The sequence below is a fragment of the Pagrus pagrus genome (genome assembly GCF_965226575.1).
Source record: "Pagrus pagrus genome assembly, chromosome: 4".
Taxonomy (NCBI): Eukaryota; Metazoa; Chordata; class Actinopteri; order Spariformes; family Sparidae; genus Pagrus; species Pagrus pagrus.
Window position 1 is genome coordinate 15,867,049 of NC_140188.1, and position 20,685 is coordinate 15,887,733.

Below are 20,685 nucleotides of genomic sequence, written 5' to 3' on the forward strand. Positions count from 1 at the left end.
AATCTTTTGGCTCATAACAATTTTTTTTCACCTATCCAGTAGTACTCGCCAAGACCTGTAACCACACTTTAATGTGTAAAATTGGTGAAGTTACCCTTTAAATAACTGTTTTAGGTACAGTATTTTACAAAAAAGCAAAAATACAGAGAAGAGAGTGGTAGATTTGCAATTTCTAAATAGACATACTTAATGCCTGTCATGTAGGTGGATTCCCCATGAAATCAAGCATTATGAGGAAATGTTGATAACTTTAGCTTTAGCTCAACAAAGTTACCAAGCAACCACATTTGTTAGCGGTTTACAACGTTTACTTTGTTTCACATTAGTCATGTTACGCTTATCAATCTTGCACAGTAACATGTTGTGTCTTTTTGTTCACTCGCTTTCAAAACAAATGCATGTGATAGGAGGATCATGATCTTTGTGACCCTAGCGGTGCTCATACCACTTTTGTCCACAGGGGCCGCCAGAATCTACAAAAATGAAAGTTCCTTATAGCAGCTTTAAGTAGGCTAAATTATGAAATCAGGACTTGCAGTGGAGTAACATTAATGTATTGTCACTTTTTCTTTAAAGATCTAAATACTTCTTCCACCTCTCCTGATGCTCTTCCTGAGATGTCTCCCTTTCCCCCTATCTGTGAAGTTTTCCTTATCCACAATGAATGACAAGACAGGCCTTTAGCAATTTATTAACATGTCATTATTCATTTCATCAAAACATGTTTTGATACATACATTTGTATGTATGTTGTTAAAAAAAGAAAGCACTTCAGAATGTCCTAAAGTGCTCTGCTGAGTTCATCTGACCGAACCATCTGCTGGACCTGCTCTCAACAACAAAGTGGATAAGTGGACACACACACACACACACACGAACACACTTACACATACAGAGAAAACAAACACAAATACATATCTAATAATCATAGCACACATTCACATATGTACATACATAAAGTAGCACTCAGCGGCTGACAAAAAGAACAAACAAACACTTGAAATTAGGGTTAGAAGTGGAGTCCGTCTGATAAGATATAATTTTCCATGTATCATTGAGTGCTCTAATCAGTGTTTAGTTTGTGCACTGTGTGCCTTTTAGGGCCAATAACAACTGCTGTTTTCAACAGAACGCAGGTGTAATATAATAATCTACCTAGGTTTCTATCAGATATCTGTGTAGTTAACGATTTGTGTTCAGTATCTGATTAAGCCACAGTACTTGTATGCTTTTTTCCTCTATGAGATTCAGTGAATCAGACTATGTAGATAAGCAGTTTGTGACGGGGGCAGGTAAAAGCCCTACACCACTTAAGACATGTCTGTTTTTTTTTTTTTCCATAGTAACAGTCCCCTGGCAATCAGTAAGAGTGCCAGTTATATTCATAGTACTCCTCACCCCTCTGGCTCCCTCACACATCCCCTTCCTCACTTCTTTCTTCATCACTCACATCCTCTCTCACTCTCTCTCTCTTTCTCTCTCCTCCCCTGTAGCTCTCCCTTTGTACGTTCGAGTGTGAGTCTGCATGTGAGTCGGCTGCATCCTCAGCACCTGAGACATTACCTCCGGTCTCCACAGGGGAAGCTGCACCGCTGACACTGTGAGTTAAACGGGTCTGCTGTTGCTTTGACTGCGATTTTATATGTTTTATTATGTTTAATGATTAATTGGAGGTGAATGTTTTACTGTTTGATTGGAGCGTGAAAAACTGTCTGTGTATCATGGATATAATACATGTAAATTTACAGTTTATTTAGCATTTTTAAAAAGTGAGTGTTTTAGTTTCAAGGATAATGTTTTGGCATTTGTATTCCTATATGTTTTATTTGTTTTTCTTACTTTTTAACTGGACATTAGCAACAGCAAAAACTTGTATAAAAAATTATGTAATGTCAAATTTGCTGGCAGTTAAATTGAGCATGCTCACCTGAATTGTATTTATCAGGCATTATCTGCATGAATATACTGAAATGAAGTGTGTGTCTTCCCCAATGTTTGTTTCTTCAGTGACTCCTTGTGAAAAGACCCTGGTTGTTGGCTCGTCAGGTTTGCCAGTCAGGACTCTAACCCAGAAACTCTGCGGGTGTAAGAGAGGAGAGGGAGGTCAACATGGGCTCCAGCTCCTCCTCCTATGCCCCCAAAACCATTTACCTGGATGTGGATGGGAAAGTGCAAAAGGTGGGTCCGAATCCAGTGGAAACGCTATTTTTCTTCAAACTTTAATATTGTTTACATTGTTAAATTCTGTGACTGAAAACTTAGGCTTCATACAGAATATAGAATTTTTTCTTTAAATTTTTTTTTGCCGAGTAAACAGTTTCATATAATGTAAATGGGATTAATAAAAGGAAACAGAAACAGATTTAATGGTTCGATGAAGCAAAAAATGCTAACTTTACACTGTAAGTGTTGTTGGAATATTGTATCTAAAGTATAAACATATAGGAAATGTTATATTAGGTGTCTAACTGTAGAGAAAATCAATTAATTGTGCAGGCAGTACCATCCAAAATATGTTTAAATTAATCATAGTTCAGACTAATCCAGTAAAAATAAATGTAATGGTTAAATATATGATTGGATTATTGGATTAGAAGACATTTAGAGATATAAAGGGGCTCTATGTAAAAATTTGTAGGAATTTATATGTATTAATCACTTTTATAGTGGTCATATGTGCGCAAAAACACAAGACCCTCCCTGTCTCTCTCGATTGCCTATACAAGCCTGTGGATGATCTGTTTCAGTTGTTTAATGCTGCTGGATTGCAGATTTCTTTGTGATGGGCTCGGGTCAGATTTTCAGCGACAGTCCAAAGGATGTGACTTTATGGCTCATCTCAGTGCCTCTCTCCATTCCGCTAACAGAGAGCAACAGTAGCTAACGTTAGTTTAGAAATGGAGCTCGCTAACATAAACTAAAGACTGGCTTCCTGCACAGAACGGCTCCTCAGAGCCCCTTTAATGATTTGTTTAATGACAAAACCAACCATAATAAACTTTAACTATGGCAACCTTCTTGAGTCACTAGTAGGTATTCCCTGCAGACTAACCTCACCTGAGGAGGTGCTACAATTAAACCACGATGCAGTTTGCCTTACAGGTGTTACTGACAGAACCAAACACCTGTTGTTAACAGCTTGCACACCACCAGTAATTTCTGCTGCCTTTCAGCCCTTGGGTATTCGAGTGAAAATATGGATTAAGATCAGGTTTCCAGAGGCAGAATTTAAGCTTTAATCGGTGTTGATTAAATTGAATAATAAAAAATACAAAATGTGGAGTGCAAATGAAATAAAATGCTGTCTTCTTTCAGCTTTTTAATTGTAACGACAGCAGAACAACAGCTTGGTCATCATTTTAACAGTCGTGACAAATGTTTCGAGGCTCGAGTTTCATGTTTCAGCGTTCCAGACATACTGAGATACGGATAAATGCAGCACTTGCTGATCTGGTGATGTAGAGTGCTTCAAGTACAGAGCTGGCGATGACACATGTCTTTTCAAGAGCCCCGAGCCCACGGCCTGAGGCTGAATGTTTGTCTGCTACACCTGCTCCCTTCAAGATGTGAGATCACAGTTTTTGCACTCACGCAGCAGCACTCTCTCTATACTTGTACTGTACTAAGTCTGATTGCATGACAGGCGTGGATAATGTTGCTTTCTTCCAGAGCTCCATAAACTCTCACACTCCAGCTGTCCTTTTCTTCCCCTCACTGCTCTCTCTGCTGACTTGACCTTATTCAACCATAAAACGAACCGACCCTTACTTTTCACTCCCATGTGACTCGGTTGTCTGGAAAACACATGAAATCTGATAACTTTCCGACCCCGTCAGAACAACTGAGGCCTTATATCAAAACCAGCAGCTGTTTGTGTGCAGGTGTGCCTTTGGAAACCACGTAGACACAGATCGCACTGTGTTGGATTTGTGGGCCACAGAGGAGGTTACTCCTGAACATGTAGCGTATTGATAATTGGTACCACTTCCATGTGAGCTTCTTCTCATATGCATATTGATACAAAACCAGAAACATTCTTGTATTTGAATAAAAAAAAACGATTAAAGATCTATGTTTTCCTCACAGGTGGTGTTCAGTCGCCACTGCAGCCCATGTGACATCAAGGAGCTTCTGTGTTCCTCATCTAACATTCCCAGGTTTGTGGTTTTGTTAATTTGTTTGTTCTTTCATTGGTTTATTTATTTATCTATATTCATTATTTATCCGCGTCACTGAATATAATTTCTGGACATTATGGCCCTTTTAATGTTTTATTTTATTGTTTATGTTTACAGGGAGAGCTCACAATTAAAAGCAATTGCATCAGAGTTAGTAGCTAATTTGCATCTGTTGTCACTATAAAGAAGAAAGAACCGTCACATAAAGCTGCACACAAACATCACACAACATAGCAACATTATCATGCAGCAAAACAGCTATTAACACACAACAAATACTTGCATGTAATAATAAGCAGACGCACATCAAAGCAGACAATTACAAAAGTGAAGGGGTTGTCGTCATGGTTCTTTGAGTTCTGTTATCAAGGAAAATAAATCATTTACACCATTCTTTCAGTCGGCACTCTTCTATTTCCCTTGTTCTGGAGACTTTGTTTTGAAGATACGTTCTTGGCATATATGCAGCTTCACTCATAGCAAAAAAAAATCTAGCCAACTGTAGAAAACAGGGATACTTCATCAGAAAGGAGGCAACTAGAAATTGTTTGGAAAAGGGCAGGCACTTTAAGAAAATGCTTGGCAGGCGATCGGGTGAACCATCTGTCTATCACAGGCTAACTTTAAAGGTCCTATTTGTAAGAAAAGTAGATTTTTGAGTCTCATTCCCAACTCGTCAAATACTTTGGGATTGTAGGACGGGTCGGCCACCATACCAATGCAGCAGTATTTGATGAGTTGGGAATGGGACTCAAAAATCTACTTTTCTTACAACTAGGACCTTCAAGCATAAGATACACAGAAGAAAATCGCTTACACCCACCAGCCAGTTGAGAGAAGAGCAAAAACATATTTTCCATCGAGGGAAGCCTTCAGTGCCGTTCTTTGCTCTACTTCCAATTAAAAAACTCTCCAGTTCTGATATGATTTATGCTATAGCAGCGTCTATACCAAAGGAGCTACCATTGTTGTTTTCAAACAGTCACTTCTCACACCTGTAGCTGCCGTTTTGGTTGCTGAATGGTTCAACCATTTTGTGTTCTGCCACAGCTTGAAACCTGGAACGATGGGTTTGCAAGATCCCATGATCGCTTGATCTCACAACTGCAGCTGCCTTTCAAGATGAAAAACTTCCACCTTTCTCACTTTTACTTCTGTCCTGTCATAACAGGAACACTGCCATCATGATGGTGGACCCAGAAGGCGCCCTGGTCTCCATAGATCCCACCATGCCCACCAACTCTCCAAAGTAACACACCAGTATTATTAGATTGAATTTGTATAGAAATCAAATTATTATTTAATTTCTCTTTTCATATTTTCCAAAATCAGTTAATAAATGAACCTCTTTGAAATAAAACCAGTATAAAGGAATAGTAAGGCTGATGTTGAGAGTTAAAAATAATAACTGTTCTTCTGGTTTCCTCACAGCTCTCTGTACAAAGTTGTCCCTCTGTCCACTGGTCAGCTTGGAGGTAAGCTGTAAACATCTTTATTCTCCGTTACTAATGAGCTTGAAAATACCAGACCTTGACAAGGTTAGCGCTGTTCACAATGATTTATCGGCAGTGTATCTGTGTCTGCAGAGAAGGAGGACATGTTTCAGAATGTGCTGTCCCAGGTGGCGGAGCAGTTCAGCAGGTAACACCTCAGTTGTTTATGTTATGTTATAGTTGAAGCCCGTCCCTCCCCACCCTCCCACATACCTCACACACATACCCGACACCAGTGACTTTCAATGATAACACATGCTGCAACCCATAGAGGCAAGTTAAGTAAGACAATTCTTGTCTTATTTTGTCGTTACGACCACTGAACTGTGTGAAATACACGCAACTGTCTTATCATTTTCTATTCTTATCATGTGCCTTCCTCTCACAGAGCCTTTCGCATCAACGAGTTGAAGACTGAGGTCACCAACAGGCTAGCAATGCTGGAGAAGAGAGTGGAACGTAAGTGGTACATTTGACCAACAAAAGGATGCCCAACCTACATAATGAAATACAGATAATGCAAACACGTTCCTCAAGTGAAATCAAGCTGTGATATGCCTTGCCATCTTGTTTCAGTGGAGGGCTTGAAGGTGGTGGAGATTGAGAGGTGTAAAAATGATCTGAAGAAGCTACGAGATGAGATGACTTCAAGAGGTGGTGGCAGGTGAAATGAAGACCAAAGTTAGACATATTGCAACATGTGTCTACAACTATCAAATGTAATGTAAAATGTCCTTTCCCTTGAAATTCAGGGTAAACTGTCCGTGCAAATACAACTTCTCAGACGATGGGAAGAAGGTCACTCCTAGACGAGATGTCCCCAATTACCCAAAGGTATGTCCACTGGGACTGGTATCTTTACTACTATTAGACAGAGCAAACTTTAAATCTCTATACTGTCTTCATAAAGGTCCTAATTGTAAGAGAGTTGATTTTTGAGTCTCATTCCGAACTCGTCACACACTGACACTTTGGGATTGTAGGTGGATTGGCCCCTCTCCCAAAGCGTCGGTATTTTAAGAGATCAGAAACCCAAAGCGTCAGTATTTGACGAGTTCGGAATGAGAATCTAAAATCAACTGTCTTACAAATTGGTAGTTCTGATGGCTTTGTTTTTTATTTCGTTTATCCAGTACACACTGTCTCAGGAGACGATTGAAGCGCTCAAGAAGCCAACATTTGACGTCTGGCACTGGGAACACAATGAGGTTTGTTGTCTCTCCATAACTCACTTCCCATTCCACGTGATCCAGGTGACGCATGTCTGAACTTCTTTTCTCTTCCTTTGTGGCTGCAGATGCTGAGTTGTTTGGAGTATATGTACCATGACTTGGGACTGGTGAAGGAATTCAACATGAACCCCATCACACTCAAACGCTGGCTGGTAAGACAGCACACATGGAGATATACTGTATCCTGCAGTGCACACTGCAGATCTCAAACTAGATTTTAACTTAAAAGCAGAAGTGTTGATTAGAATCGAATCAGTGCTAGAAGATTTTGATGAATTTTGATAATTTTCTGTCTTCTAGTTGGCAATTCAGGAGAACTACCGTAACAACCCTTTCCACAACTTTCGCCACTGCTTCTGCGTTAGTCAGATGATGTACGGCATGATTCACCTCTGCAACCTGCAGGTTTGTGGCTATGGGATTAAACACCATTTCTTGCAACCATCTGCCTTTGAAATACCAACCAATACATTTCCAGTCTGGACATTTAGCATTATCACCTTTCATTTTACTCCATTGTCCAGGAGAAGCTGACTCTCACCGATATGGGAATTCTAATGACAGCTGCTGTGTGTCACGACCTGGACCACCCTGGCTACAACAACACGTAAGACTCACTATTCGGTCTGTCGAGGTGTTGACAGATAGAGCAATGCAAATGCCCATTGACCCCAGTGTGTTTTGACACCCTTGGCACAACACTGTTGTCAATGAACTGTGAAACTAGTTCGGCATGGAGAGAGTTCAGGTATGAAAACACGGTGATAGCAGATTATAGTGTTGTCAGAGTTTAAGGGAAGGCGAGGACCTCTTATCAGTGAAGCTTCATGGGAGTACAGTCAATCAATTCACTCACCTGTGTCGTCTATCAGGTACCAAATCAATGCCCGCACAGAGCTGGCAGTGCGCTACAACGACATCTCCCCGCTGGAGAACCATCACTGTGCCGTGGCCTTCCAGATCCTCTCTCTTCCTGAGTGCAATATTTTTGCAAATGTGGATCCAGAGGCGTTCAAACAGATCCGACAGGTGAGATGTGGAATGTAAAGCTCTCGCTCGTCTAGTTTTATCATAAAGGGACAGTTCACCCCAAAAGTCTAGTTGCAAAGTTTTGGTGATATCGACAGGAGAGGTATTCTCTCGAATATAAGACTAGACGCCCAAATTGAAAAATTCAACAGCAATGACTCTTTTCAGAAATCGTGACCCAGTCACTTGAGATAATCATGTAGGAACTATTTTCTTTCTGTATCATCACGCAAAAGGAAGTGTGCATCTACTCTTGGACAAGAAGCTTGTCATGACAGCGCAGCATGTAAACATTTATGAAAATTGGAAACAGATGAACTGACAAAGACTGCAGGGAAAAAACAGGCTAAGGTCACACTCACACTTGGCCCAGTTGCTCTGTAGTGTGCTGAAGCATGATTGTCCCTCCTCCCCAGTCCCCCCGACGGCCTGCACCACTTGTACATACGTGCCACGTTGCGTACCCATGATTGTGCTCATGCATGTGCATGATATGGTGCACTCACGCTAGTCAAACGAACTGGACTTTGGGGGTCAAACGTGCTTGGGCAAATAAAACATAGGTGTACACAGATATGGTAGGCATGTGGTCGGAAGGAAAAAAGTTCCTGTAAACTCCATGAAACTGCTCACAACAAGGTCTGTAGGTTGCAATCTGTGATCAGTGCCGTCAATCTGAGTGCTATCAGTTCTGTTAAATTCAAGAGATGGCAGACATGTCAACACCGGTATCTCGTAAACTTGACAACTCACACCAAAACAGTCTAGATGGATGAATAGCACTTCAGATGGGAGGAAAAATATGTATTTTGATTTTGGGGGAACCTGTCCCTTTAATACATGGTTTTGACACATATTTACATATCAATCAGAAGACTATTTGGTTTCACTTAAATGTCAGCATGCAAACATCTCAAACACTTTTGGTCTTTTATTTCCAGGCAATTATCACCCTCATCCTGGCCACTGACATGGCTCGACATGGCGAGATACTCGACTCCTTTAAACAAAAAGTGGACAACTTTGACTTCACCAATGAAGAGCATGTGACATGTGTATGTATACATTAAGTCTCGTAAGATCACATTGCATCTCCACCTGACATCAGCTCCTTACTGTACTGCACGTGAGATGTGACCTGAACACAAGCAGGCCTTTATCTGCTGAGCGGGCTGTAATCAGCAGGAGCCAAACAGACTGTATTAGTGTAATTGGGAATGCAGTCACGTAGATACAGTAGATGCATGATGAATAGGCTTCTTTATCCTGTGTGAGGGCCGTGTATGTTTGTTCATATGTGTTTGTGTTTTTAGCTGAAGATGGTTTTGATCAAGTGCTGCGATATTTCCAACGAAGTGAGGCCAACTGAGGTAGCTGAGCCATGGGTGGACTGCCTCCTGGAGGAGTACTTCATGCAGGTGACTTCAACCAGAGCATTCACGTAACTCCAGAAATCCACTATCTAAATCCTACATGTCGACTCGGGTGAAGGGAAAAGTACATTGCTACCCATGAGAGGTGAATTTAGCTGTATTGAATAAAAAATATCTCCATGTGTGCTTCCCAGAGCGACAGGGAGAAGTCTGAGGGTCTCCCCGTGGCTCCCTTCATGGACAGAGACAAAGTCACCAAACCCACCGCTCAGATCGGATTCATCAAGTTTGTCCTCATCCCAATGTTTGAGACTGTCATGAAGGTAGGACAATGTGTGTAAGATGCGCTCCCTTATATATACACCCACATTAATTAACAACAATTAATGCTCTTACTGTGGTGTCCAACAGCTTTTCCCTCAGATTGAGGAGATCATGGTTCAACCATTGAGAGACTCTCGTGACCACTATGAGGAGCTGAAACAGATCGATGACGCCATGACAGAGGTAGAACCTATTCTGCCCTATCTATCTATCTATCTATCTATCTATCTATCTATCTATCTATCTATCTATCAACAATGTTGTATAACATAACATAAAAATAGTCTTTTTGGGTCAGTAGCAAAGCTGGAGTCACTGTAATATGAGCCAGATTGCTACTTTAAAAAACAAAAAAAATTAAAGGAATAGTTCAACATTTTGGGAAATACGCTCATTTGCTGTCTTAGATGAGAAGATCAATGCCACTGTCATGTTTGCACCATAAATATATAGCTACATGCAGCAGCTATTTAGCTTATCTTAGCACAAGGACTGGTAACACGAGAAAACAGCTAGCCTCGCTCTGTCCAGCACCTCCAAAGCTCACTAATTAAAGGTGCACTATGTAGTTTTTGTGGATTACATTTTTATTAGTACAAAAATATCTCCATTGACTTTAACAATCTTAATAAACAAACTCTTCATTTTCATGACTGAATAAACAAAGCGACCTTAACAGCACAGTTTCATACTATTTTACTTTGTTTATTATGTGGCGGACCCTGCCACCTTTCTAGCTTCAAACAGTGTTCTGTGGAACTTTTTTTTGTAATCTGTACAAACAACGATGTATTCAAGTCAAATCAAGTCAATTAAATGCTCATAGTACGGTGACCAGATGTCCCATGTTTGTCCGGGACCGTCCCAGATTCAAGCTGGGTGACCCAAGTCCAGACAAAAATCTTTTTAGAAATTTCCCAGTCTTCAAAATTCCCCACCAAAATTGTTTTTTTTTACCACAATTTTTCTTACAAAGACATTTATCATGTCCTGTCCCACTCATTGTTAGCTAACCCAATATGTGTCAGTCAATCACTGTGTCGTTGTCAAGGCTTTTGCTAGCCGATGAATCATCCTGCAGCTCATTCTGACAGAACCTGTCAGTATGCTAACAGTTAGCTGTAATGCCAAAAATAAAGTTGGTCTTTTCTGAAAAGCTCCATGAGACTTCGCCCTTCCTTCGTAAGTAACAAAAAAGCTGCTTTCACGGTGTCCATGGTTTTGAGTGGTGCGCTCGAAGAAAACGGCTGCAGTGCCTGTATACATGAATACATGAACATGTGGTACACTTAAGTGAATAGCACGAAAATACAAATCAGACACTTGCCAAATGCTTTACAATCTGGTCAGCCTCTATCCTTCGATCCATAAGGCAACCAGCAGAGACTCCAGGAAGTTACGGGTCCCAGCCAAGGACTAGTCATGTACATAACTGCTGTAAAACTGACGTTGATGTTGATAATTCTTCGCCAGAAAGTGAAAAAGCGTGTTTCCCAAAATGATAAGGTTGTGCTTGTGAATTTGGTAATGTAAAACTAAAGCAGCATAAACAATGTAAGGAATAAGTTTTAAATGAAATTCTTAATTTTTGTTTCCTGCAAAATTACAGTGTCATCAAGATATTATTCGTCTTTTTTTTTGTTGGCAACAATCATATGGGGAAATTTTCATTTGGTGACCTCAGGGGAAAAAAGGCTGGGAATAAGACTGGTTTGAGCCTGCACATACATGCAGTAATCACAAGCAAAAGTGACACTGCTGCGTGGTTGCAAACATGCCATTGTGCCTGTGGGGACTTATATAATTAAATTTAGTTTGGAGCCTTGAAAGAACTTACAGTAACCCAAGTGGTCTGAGCGGTTAAAACAGTGGCAGTATTACAGGTTTCCTGCTGTGAGAAGGAGGCAATAGGAAAACAAATCCAAGTCAATCAACAAGGTGTCATTTAAACTTTTCACCTGGAGTAACCAAACACTACAAATTATCAGTTGTGCAATTTGTTTCTCATGGGTGGGGTCACACACATGCATGCACACGCCCATCAAAACCACTTGCTAACATGAAGGTGTGTCTTTTGTTCAATGAGGCACAGAAGAAAAAAACTGAAAATATGTCATTAGGCGGGAAGAAGAAGTAAGCTGTGCAGTGAGTGAGTGCAGTGATATCTGTGTAAGTAAAAGCAACGGACTCCTTGGTTGTGTTTTAGTGTTAGTGTCATGAGTGCGCTCTGTCTCTGCCTCTCTCTGGCCTCTCCACAGCAACTCTCCTCTACACTGAACTCTCTCTTCAAAAGCCAGACCTTTGTGAATGTGCAGCACTTTCATCACTTTGGATTCACCTTTTAAGTTAACACCAAGGAGTTCATATCAAGATTCTCACGAAAAGGAAACCCAAAAGGGTAATCCTGTTTAGTAGGCTCAAGATAAATTGGTTCAACGGGAGAAATTCTTGGCAAGTGTGAAGGCCACGGTTGTTTCAAAGTTAAACAGCTTACAAAGAAGAAAAATTCAACAGCTCATTCAAGAACCCCTTAAAAAATTCCTAAAGTTAAAGGTCCCATATTATGCTCACTTTCAGGTTTATTCTGGGTGTCTGTCAGAAAATGTTTACATGCTTTAAAGAGGTCATATTTTGCTTTTTGGGTTTTTTTTGCCTTTCCTTTATTGTGTTATTTAGCATTTTTGTGAATGTTAAAGGAATGCAAAGTAAAAAAGCCCAAAGACGACACCAAAGGGAGTCACTCTCTCCCGCAGAAAACACTGCTCCTGCACTGCCTGAATTGCCTGGTTTGGAGTTGAGCCTTGTGTTCCTCACTAAGGAACAGGCGTTATAACATATATATATATATATATATATATATATTCTATATATACACTCCAGTCAGTCAGCAGACATACAGTTGCTACTGCTGTAGCAGGGTTATTTTAAATCACACTACCTTGCTCGGCATGACCCGCCCTACACTGCCTCTGACTGGCTACATCCTGCAAGTTATGTAATGCGCATGTGTAACTCTCAGCAAAGATTGAACAGAGGCGGGATGTCTCACTCCCCAGCTAAAACGGAGCGTTCAAGACACAGTGTGAAAACGGTGTGTAAAAAGGTACCATATGAGAAAAATAATGTTTTTTGAAAATGAAAGTATGTAAACCTATTCTACCAGGACCCGCAAATAAAAGTGTGAACCTGAAAATTAGCATAATATGACATCTTTGATATAAAAAAAACACATTATTTTTCTCTGTCCATTGCTCCACCACTTCTGTCACCCTCTGTCTGATTGCTCCATTTTAGTGCCTGTCTCTTTAAGGCCCCCCTCTCAAAAAGCCCAGCCTGCTCTGATTGGTCAGCTCTCACAGACCTGAGCATCACTTTCCACATCACAAAGAAAAACCATACAGGGAATTAGTGGATTCAACTATTTCTTTTTTGTTGTCAGACCATTTCAGAGCTTATTATAATGACATGATCGAACAGAGTTCAGACCTCCGAGCATACAATGTTTGATAATTAAAACTGTCCCTAGAACCTTCTTTTTCATACTTTAAAGAAATCACATGTAATGTTAGCTGGCTCTGTGTCTTTAATACATTTAACAAAAGTCATGGTAGTTTGTTTTTTACAATAACGAAAACAATGTGAAACATGATAAAAGGTAGTATTGAATTCAGTCATTACTGCCTCACACTTTCACACTTAGCTGAGAGCAGTTCCACGTAATGTCTTTGGACCAATGCTGGAACAAAGTAGCTTCAGTAGGAAGAGCTGCTGCTGTTCTTTGTGTTAAATCAATATTCAAACTGAGAAAATGTAAAAGGAAATTAAATTTGTTCGTAATATTTGTCAGTGTTACTGAACAGTTGTTAGTTCAACTAAATATCTTAAGGTTTTTGAACGTGTTTTCTCAAGTTCAGCTAACTAAAATTTGTTTTCACAAAAAAACTCAAACTAAAGTAATTTTGAACTAATTATTCAAGTTAAGTTTTAAAGCAGCACTTAAATTTATAATTTTTTTATGTTGAAACAGCCCAAAATTAGTTACAGTGAGCTTTCCTGGTGTTTTTGCAACCACGGCAGTGCTGTGCAGATGTGACATTACAACCTTACAGAAGTCCTGACGGCTCATTTGAAGGCAATTTTCTGAATATATGTTGTTTGTATTTCTCTGTGGATTGAGTGCTTTGTATGATTTCAGTGTTTTTTACAGCACCTACACCTGTTTGATAATTAAAAAAGAAGATGGAAATCTCACTTGCTATAATATGGGACCTTTAATATTAGGACAGAATGAATTAAATATAGCAAGCACAATTCGCAAGTACAAATATTCAAATTTTTTTATATTTTAGCTCTATTTTATTCCTTATATATGACTTAGTATGACATTATTCTGTGGTCAGGACTAAAAACAAAGTGCTGAAATTGTCGCTTATTCGTTTCCCTCTTAAACTTCCATTACCTTTTGTTTTTTACAGTGACAAGACACAACATTTTCTGCACATGAACTATAACCTTTTATTGGACTGAAGTTGCCTATCGACTCTGAGCAAGTTTTGACTTCCCAAACAAGGACGCCAATCCTCACTCACAGCTCTATAAGGCAACTTCAGACCAATAGCCTTTATCTGTGGTGGACAACATACTTTTGGTGGTCAGGCGTCATTTGTGCTGATCTAGGCACAGCTCTCAGTCAATGAGTTGCGTTTTAAACCTAGTTTTAGTCTCCTTGTCCTTAACATGCCGCAGTTTCTCTGCCTGATCCAAGCCCTTACTTTCTTTCAGGAGCCTTCGTTTGTATTCAAATTGAAGAAAGACTTCAAAAAAAGTGACTGAGGCCTCAGTGAAGACGTTCTGCGCTGCATTCAGGAGATGACAGATGGAGAGAAAAGAGACTGCTCGGCTACATACTGAACTAAACTTAGGCATCATGGTGGCATGTCTTGAACTTTGACTTAGACTTTTGCACTGGATGTAACAGAGAGGGACCTGGTGAACTTATATATATATATTTATGGTGTTTATGTTGTTCTCCCTACTTTTTTTTAAATATCCTAGTGCCGTGAGAGTATAAAGGACCAGTTTCTCCAAAAAACATACTAAAACGATTGATAACCATGCATTATAAAAAATGGCTGCAGAATAGATCTCATGGACAAAAGGTGCAGTAAAATATTTACCGCAATCTGCAAATGATTGTTTATTCTATCCCAATTTTTCCAGTAGAAAAATAAAATGCACCAAACTGGGATGTTTTCACCTCACTGTAGCAATAAGATTTTGATTGATATGGTCCACTGGGTGTTTTCCAAAGAAGAATGCAGCTTTGCACCTTTATTTTTTTGTTCACACACAAAGATCAGTTTATTAATCCATCACAAGTCAACGTGTATTCTCTTACCTTCTACACCTTTTACCAAAAGAGAGCCAAGTAGAGGCATATATTGTCCAAGGTGTCACATAATTTGTTCTGTAAAAAGGATTTAATATCTCACAATACATGTAAAACAGTGGTTTATATGTCTGTTCGGTCTTTATACATAAAGGTTACACAACACACATTCCAGTGTCTTCTTTCTTATAAGGGCAACTGTGTTTCCACAGTAGGTCAACTCCAGTCCCTTTATGAAATAGAACGGATTTTAAAGGAGACGTGTAATGCTCATTTCAGGTTCATAATTTAATTTTGGGTTACTACTAGCTTTAATGCTCAAAAAACATATCAGTTTTCTCATACTGACCCGTGCTGCAGCACTGTATTCCCCCTCCGTCTGAAATGCTCTGTCTTAGCTTCTGTCTCTTTAAGGCCCCTCCTCCCAAAAACCAGCACTGAGCCAGCACTGCTCACCATGTCTCCGGGTGTGTTTTCAGAGTTAGTTTCACTTCTACTCTGAATATAGGCATACATTATGCAAATGTGTGACATGGTGAAGTAGTGTGATGTCACAAAGTCACAGAATTAAAGGCAGGGCTACTAAGAAGGACTTTCAGGAGCAGTGTTTTCTGTAGGAGAAAGGAGCTCCTGTTAGTCGGACGTGGGCTTTTCATATGCACAAGAACCTATAATACACTGAAGGAAAGGAAATAACAAAAAAGCATAACAGGTCTCCTTTAAAACAACATATTGTGGCCGGGAGGAAAGTTAAAGATGCACTTATATGATAATTTACAGTCAATGTGCCTTAAGAGGACCATACAATGATCACATAGAGTGAAGCACGTTCTTGTTGAATTGAGTTGAAAACTGGCCTGCTGACGTCAGTAACCAAAGGATTAAATTATCTAATAACATAATAAATTATAGTACAACTGGTGGGCATGAATAACCCCACATCCGTGCTCCTCCACATGACTTGTTACATATTACTGCAAATAAACATGAAAGACCTTGGAAATAGTAGTTTCATGAAACAATAACACCTACAGTAGCTTTTTCCTGGATCTTTCAACCGTATTGCATTTCATCTTCATCAGTTTGCTCAGTTGTCATGGAGATGGATCTGTTGCCGTGCAAGCTCAGTTACTGTTATGACTTCATCCATTTTTACTTCAAGGGCTCCTCATCCTTTTTGAAAAACTCATAGCAGCTACTGAGCTTGCTTGTAAATGGATCCATCTTCATAAAATACAGTGAGCTCTAGTCACTGATGAAGACCATGTGATACAAATCCGGAAAAAAACGCCAATAGTGTTGAACAGAGACCATAACACATCACAGCAAGTGTCACAGCATTACTTTCTGATGCATCACCTGATGTTTTTTTTTCGCGGCAGTTATAGTGACAGATGACCGGTGGTTTTAACATCGTTGGAAACATTTGGGATACGTAAAAACACAACTCAACCATACTCTGATATATAACTAAGGTCTATTCGTTTTCAGACAAAAATGTTATATATATCTTTAAAAACATAACAATGACACATAATTTAAAGCCTCACGTAAATAGGAGATGTGTCTGTATGGGTAAATTGGATGTAACACAACACCACAACATACCCAAAACTTTTCTCTTTTGACAACACAGACTGATGCTGAATTTGACTCCATGTTTAAGGCCGCATGATCTTTACATCATAAATCAGTGTGCATACCACTCATTCATGCTTATCTGCCCATCATTTGATTGAAACTCATTTCGTTGGCATATTTTAGACTCGAGGGCTTAAATACAGTCGACATGTGTTGAAATATGACTAGTTATGCAGTTGTGTACCACCCAAAGGTGCCATTTATCTCAACCTGTGCCACGCCTCTCTCACTCCACAGCTTCCCTTTGAGCTGTATCAGATCTGGGTGTTTTTTTTCCTCCAGCTACTCCGTACTGTTTTTATTACTACGGGGATTTTTGTGATATGCTGCCAATTTCTCCAGAACAAGTGTTGCCTCACCTGCTGGCCTCATTTTACACACAGAATACCACCTACTCAGCTCTGATGAAATCACATTGATAATACAGAGTAGAGCACAGCATGCATCACAAAAGGCCTATTCACATGTCATTGTCTTTTGTTGTGCATACTACTGCAACCCCTACTTATAAGTTGATGATCTCAAAGCAATAAAAAAAACAGTAGACAACCAGTCTTATTGTTGCAGCTGAGAAAGAGAAAGTGAGTAAACATCTTAGTACGAGTGTTCTTTGAATGAATGTAATTACCCATCACCTCCTCCACATAGCGTGACAGAGTGTATTGACATTAGCCTGCAGGAATGCTCTGATGAAACAACACGCTGTCTTATCAAAAAATGATCCCGGCGCTCTGCTGCATGGCCGATGATAAAAGCGCTGCAACTCGTAAATTAAAGGAGCTTCTTTGCGACAGGCTGAGACAATGTGCCCTAATTTTAATATATATTAGTGCTTCTTGCTTGTTTATGAGAACTGCAGAGGGTTTGTTGAGGTTCTTGGTTCTATTTCCTCTGTAAGTGAATAAGAACACGGTGCACGCATGGACGCTCATAACCTCTTCCCCTCTCCACATCAAAAGACGACGCTACCTTGTGACTCAGTAGACTGTTAAATGTTTTCATGAGTGCAACGCTAATTAAAGTAACTGATAGCCGCAACCCTTTAGTCGTTCGCTTTGCCTTGAGGCTGGGAGTCACATCATGGTTAACTGCCACAAAACTTCAATGGGCCTGTTTGTCGACGTGAAAGTGAATACTGTACCTACTACAAAAGCAAAAGCTTGATGGTGGTTAAACGAGCAAGTGGTTTTCACTGGGCTTGCACGATATCGAACGTTAGCGTGCAGAGGAAGGTGTGGCACTTTTTCAGGGACATTTGATCCGGGATTTGGTACATGATCCATGCAAACATTAATTCAAGGTAGCAGTGGTGTCATTAAATTACAGTGACATACGTGCATAGGTAGGTGATGACTTTTGACAGTCAGCCAGTTGCTAGTGGCACACAGTGACAGTACACATTCTGCCTGGGGAGCTCCAAACACTTCAAAGTGTCCTTGCTAGTTAAAGTGGCAGTCCTGTGATTTGGTACAGCACTTCCATAATGTTGGGAGACTCACAAGAAACGTATAAAAGTAAATCAGTCAAAGTTGGAGCACAAGAGGCCGAAATAAGATGACTTTTAATCCCAGAGCCAACATCGTTTGGAAGGCAGAGCCACAGAAAACACTATTCAAATGTTTTAATTGTTCAGCTGGGTTTTACTTTTGTTTTAAATTATTCTGAAGGCATTCATCAAGGTTGAAACCTACCACTTTATGGCGATAAATTTAGAAATGTTCAAATCCAGAGTGGCTTTAATTGTCATTATTTCTTATATTCCCTTTATTTTCTCGTGTTGTCCAATGAGGGCTGTGTTAATTTACTTTCCGTTCTTCATTTTCTTCAAGTTGGCACAGATTGAATTGAGAGTTATTAATGTTTTTCTTTATTTAATGAATTATTAATACTTACAATCCTTTTCAGATCTCTGCATCCTTATCAGAGGCTGTCACAGGTTAGAAGCATTGTCATTCGCACTGATGCAAATTCTCTACACTGCACAGGTACCAAACACAGCTTCAACTGAGCTCTGAATCATGGATCACAGATCTCCACTGGTGGTCTAAAATCCTGATCCTGAGCTGCGGGGAAAGTTTTGAAACTTGAGAAAGAGAAACGTAATTTGATCCTCAAAGTTTTCCAGCAGCTTATCAGGTCAAGAGCTTGTGTGAAAGACGTATACAGGAATGTTGATCAGAATTGATAAAATATTCAGTTTGCAAAGCAGCACAGAGAGGAGAGGAAAAGCACGAGCTGTTTGTTGTGTCTGCAGTGTACTGCCCTCTAAATGTTTTTGCTGTGAGATGAGCCTGTTTTGACTTGACCGCAGTATAATCAGTCAGTCATATGTCAAAGGGAGTAGAGAGGGAAAGTGCTTAAATTGAAACCCTTTCTCTCATTTGTTATATAATCTAAAAGGCATCTTGGGACGATCTCTGAAAAGCTCTTTTGCTGTAACTTCATGCGAGTTTTGCAAAATCCTCATTAAAAGAAAAAGATTTACAGGTGTAGTTAAGACTTTTGGCAGCCACTGAGGAAAATGTCACTTTCTATTTCCTCCGTTCCTCCCATGTTTTCTCCTTTTCTCATTCACTGCTTTCCCAGGTCGGATCTAACCGTGGAGAAATCCTCCCAGCATGTGCTGAGGTAAAAGGGCACTGTGTGTGTGTGTGTGTGTGTGTGTGTGTGTGTGTGTGTGTGTGTGTGTGTGTGTGTGTGTGTGTGTGTGTGCATGTGTGTGTGTGTGTGCAGCAGGAAGCCGTGGATGATCCATGGCCTAGTTTCATGGGAACCTGGGCAAAATACAAAACACATGTTGTGGAATAAATTCTAACTGCAGTACTACCTGTTTTACTACCTTACTGTCCATTAATCTGTTCTTCATAGAGTACTTCCAGCTTGTCTCACAGTTGTTTCACCAATCTAAACATGCTCACATGTTTAGAGTGTAGGATTCACCGCCAAAGTCTAAGTAAACACGTGCATTTATCTTCTGTCGCACCACGGATTAGACTGTGGCGTTGGTCAGGGCAATGAGTCAGCCGCACAAGCCTTTTTCCCTGCTGACCAGACAACAGCGAAGCCCAGACCTGTTTCATGTGAGCAAACACGCATCCAGACAAAGCCCCGCTTGTGGAAGAGGCAGTTAAATCATGAGGGATGTCCCATTCTCCCTTGACTCCCACATTCAAGAATGCCCGGCTCCTTGTGTGAGTGCTGGACTGTGAGGACACAAGCTAGATTTACTGAAGACAGTTACATCCCTGACAAGAATGGCAAGAAGTCAAAGGTCAGACGCGAGAGTTGACCCTAAATTCTGGTGCTGCATTTTTGTGTCAGTGACGACTTTGTGGCAGACGAAACAAAGAGTGGTGTTTGATGGTGCAAATCTGGGCACAAAAACAACTGTTTTTCTCTTCTTTCTCTTTTAAAAAAAACACATCCACCATGGCAGTGACTGGCAAGTAACTGCCTCTGGTAATGAACTCCCACCTCTCGCCTTTCCTGGAACATCCTTCTTAATGGTTCTGGTCTTAGTTGTGAGAATAACCCAATCCAAAAACTCACAAGTTGCTTTAACAGCTACATTTTTTTTTACAAGGGAGGAAGACCTCACGCATTCAGCCACAGGACTCTGAGACACCTGCACTACATCCTGATAAAACAGGTCTTAAACTTAATGGTGCTGTAAAGTGCTATCAGCAGAATATGACTCATTTAAGAGAGAAAGGGAAAAAAGAAATAGTCAATTCATTGTAATGCCATCAACAGCATCAACGTATAAATGGAGGGATTATTCTAGAAAGATTTTTTTCAGGGGGCTCCACTATATGCACATGTTGATATTTGGTAAATAAAGAAAATTACTTAAATGCCACATAATAATTATTATTATGTATTTTAGGGTATCTGGGTTTTTTTTTACGTTTTCATACAATATAAGTCTTTCAGATTTTTGTAATATTTTAATGTTGATTAACCATGTAAAAGGTATGTTAAAAATGTATATAAAGTAGCTAGCTCTCCTCCCATCTGTCTGGCCCC

General features: G+C 40.0%; 1 protein-coding gene across 1 annotated transcript; it reads left to right on the plus strand.

Moving 5' to 3' along the window:
- The first annotated feature begins 1,413 nt into the window (after positions 1-1,413).
- On the plus strand, positions 1,414-15,185 carry pde9ac (phosphodiesterase 9ac). Its single transcript, XM_084350937.1, has 20 exons — positions 1,414-1,600; positions 2,008-2,178; positions 4,087-4,157; positions 5,350-5,427; positions 5,610-5,653; positions 5,765-5,819; positions 6,060-6,130; positions 6,248-6,335; positions 6,424-6,505; positions 6,805-6,879; positions 6,969-7,055; positions 7,204-7,308; positions 7,428-7,510; positions 7,776-7,932; positions 8,874-8,987; positions 9,246-9,350; positions 9,500-9,628; positions 9,717-9,812; positions 11,716-11,798; positions 14,412-15,185. The coding sequence occupies exons 2-19, from the start codon at positions 2,110-2,112 to the stop codon at positions 11,764-11,766; spliced, it is 1,560 nt and encodes a 519-aa protein (XP_084207063.1). The 5' UTR covers positions 1,414-1,600; positions 2,008-2,109; the 3' UTR covers positions 11,767-11,798; positions 14,412-15,185.
- The last annotated feature ends 5,500 nt before the right edge of the window (positions 15,186-20,685 follow it).